Source organism: Chelmon rostratus, chromosome 23 (assembly GCF_017976325.1).
Source record: "Chelmon rostratus isolate fCheRos1 chromosome 23, fCheRos1.pri, whole genome shotgun sequence".
NCBI classification, from domain to species: domain Eukaryota; kingdom Metazoa; phylum Chordata; class Actinopteri; order Chaetodontiformes; family Chaetodontidae; genus Chelmon; species Chelmon rostratus.
In genome coordinates this window covers 17539341-17541691 of record NC_055680.1, presented here as the reverse complement: position 1 = coordinate 17541691, position 2351 = coordinate 17539341, and the positions used below count along the sequence as shown (strand labels likewise).

General features: G+C 50.1%; 1 protein-coding gene across 1 annotated transcript in view; it reads left to right on the top strand.

Annotated features, from left to right (window-relative positions):
- Positions 1 to 268: 268 nt before the first annotated feature.
- Positions 269 to 2351, top strand: part of LOC121626217 (serine/threonine-protein kinase DCLK2-like) — a 17858-nt gene continuing 15775 nt past the window's right edge. Inside the window, exons 1-2 of the mRNA XM_041964556.1 lie at positions 269 to 440; positions 1024 to 2341. Coding sequence (XP_041820490.1) covers positions 1906 to 2341 — 436 coding nt within the window. The 5' untranslated portion in view covers positions 269 to 440; positions 1024 to 1905. The remainder of the gene's footprint in view (positions 441 to 1023; positions 2342 to 2351) is intronic.

Genomic DNA, 2351 nt, shown 5'->3' with positions numbered 1-2351 from the left:
GCGACGGTCAACACAATAAAACTAACTGAATTTGAATCGGAGAGAGTGGACCAGACAAAAGGCAGAAAGAGCCAGAGAGTGGTCGAGCGAGCTGCACAAAGAGCGAGAGAGAGAGTGAGGGAGGGAGGAGGGACGCTGTCATCACGTACAGCCGCGGATGGGAGGGGAGGGGCGGGGGTGCTCAGCCGGTTTCTCCTCTCTCTCTCTCTGCTGCAGCGGCCATGCTGCTGTCCGCCGCCTGTCTCGGTGCATCCCGGTCCTCCGCCGGTGCAACCTGCCTCCGCTGCATCCCTGAATCCCGGGTTAGCGGACCGGCCTGGACAGGGTGGTAGCGGTTCAGTCCGCCTGGAGCCGCCGGATACACCGGAACAGACCGGAACGCGGCACCGGGGAAGAGGAGAAAGCCTCCATAGCAACAAACCGGTTTCACGGCATTATTGGTAGGTGCCTCCCTGTCAGTGTGTGCGTGTGTGTGTGTGTGTGTGTGTGAATGGCGCTGTCAGCACAGCTTAGCAGTGTTTGGGCGGATAGATGGATAAAGTCAATTCGTTTGTCAGATGAAGAGAAAGACAAACAGCTCGCAGGTTTTGTAATATTTTCATGTGCAGGCTCGTGTTTTGTGTGTGGCTTCAGGTAAATTGAATTTGACTGGAAATCAATGGGGATTTCTCACCTTGCTGGAAATTCAATTTCACTAAAATAAGGTGGGTTCGTTTAACTAACAACCTATTTTTCATGTTTGATTTGACTGAAATACATTCACAGGGTGCATGCAAACGCTACAAGGAGCAAAGGTTTTGATGATCTCCAAAGGAAGCCAAGTCTGTGCGGCACTGTGCTCAAAATCCTGCCTTTAATACGTGCCAGCCTGTGTTCAGTGTCCCTAAATGACTAAATTCAATGTAAATCTGACTCTTTCTGCACCGGGGCAAAGATTTAAAGGCTGAATGTGCCAGTTGTTGCATATTTTAGGATGGAGGATCTAAACTATGTGATGACTATGTGTCATCTCTTTTTTGCCAGTGATGGAGGGATGTTGAGGTCGCTGGAAGACAAAGTGTGACTGGGACAGAAGCCCCCCGAACATACCGGATTACCAGGACTACAAACAATTGTGCCAGGTGTAAAGCAGAACTTCTGGGACTCACCTGGCTTGGACAGGGTCTACACTACAATATACTGGTTCAGAGCCGGATCAGCTGGGTTAGAGAAACTGTACAGAGGGTCATTACAAGGACGTGTCCAAATCAGCAAGTGGTGAACAGACGTTTGCTGAGATAACTGTGGACTTCATGGATTTAACATTCTTCATTTGAGCTTGAAATCAGTTGTAAGAAAAACCTTTTGGGGGAAAGAAGTGCTTGAAATGACTATCCTATAATTGGACAGGCCGAGGTTTGCTGCCGCTAATATGGACAGTGTCCATCTATAGCCATCACAGCGTCGAAGTGGCCTTTAGCAAAACGCCGGACTCCGGCCTGATCAATCACTGCACGTCACTGGATTACAGCATCAATGAAATACTTGAATCTTACTGGACTGCAAAGCATTTTAGACGTCTGCATGTTGAACGTCACAAGGATTACAGCCGGGTTTTGAGAATCCAAAGCCACATTTTGAGGACTGCAACCAGATTACTGCGTCTAAAAGTCAAAAAGGCTGCTGGTTTGACATCACTCTTGATGGGATTATAAAATATCCTGGTACTAGAAAAATTACTTGCTGCCGGGTGTACAAGCGAGTCACCAAGCTTACAGCACATCTTATCAGGACTACACAGCAAGTTCTTCAAACTACAGCCAGGGTAGTCTCGCAGTAAGAAGCTCGAAACAAGGACCATCGCTGTTGGAAGATGAATCTTTAGTAGCAGGGACTCTGTTAAACACTACTGAACCAGTATCCATCATGTCTTTGAGTAAGACCCTCGAGCTGGAGCACTTTGATGAGCGTGACAAAGTTCGCCGTGGACGCTCGACCCGCACCAAGAGAGATGACTCCACTGCCAGCGCCGGCGGTGGGGGGTCTGGCCCGAGCTCCAGGGGCAGCAGCCTGGTCCCTAGTCCTGCCCACAGCGCCAACTGCAGCTACTACCGGACCAGAACCTTGCAGGCCCTCACCTCGGAGAAAAAGGCCAAAAAGGTTCGGTTCTATCGCAACGGGGACCGGTACTTTAAGGGTCTGGTTTATGCTGTTTCCAGTGACCGGTTCCGCTCTTATGATGCTCTGCTCATGGAGCTGACGCGCTCGTTGTCGGATAACCTGCATCTGCCGCAAGGGGTGCGCACGATCTACACTATAGACGGCGGCAAGAAGATCACCAGTATGGACGAGCTGGTGGAAGGTAGGACTTC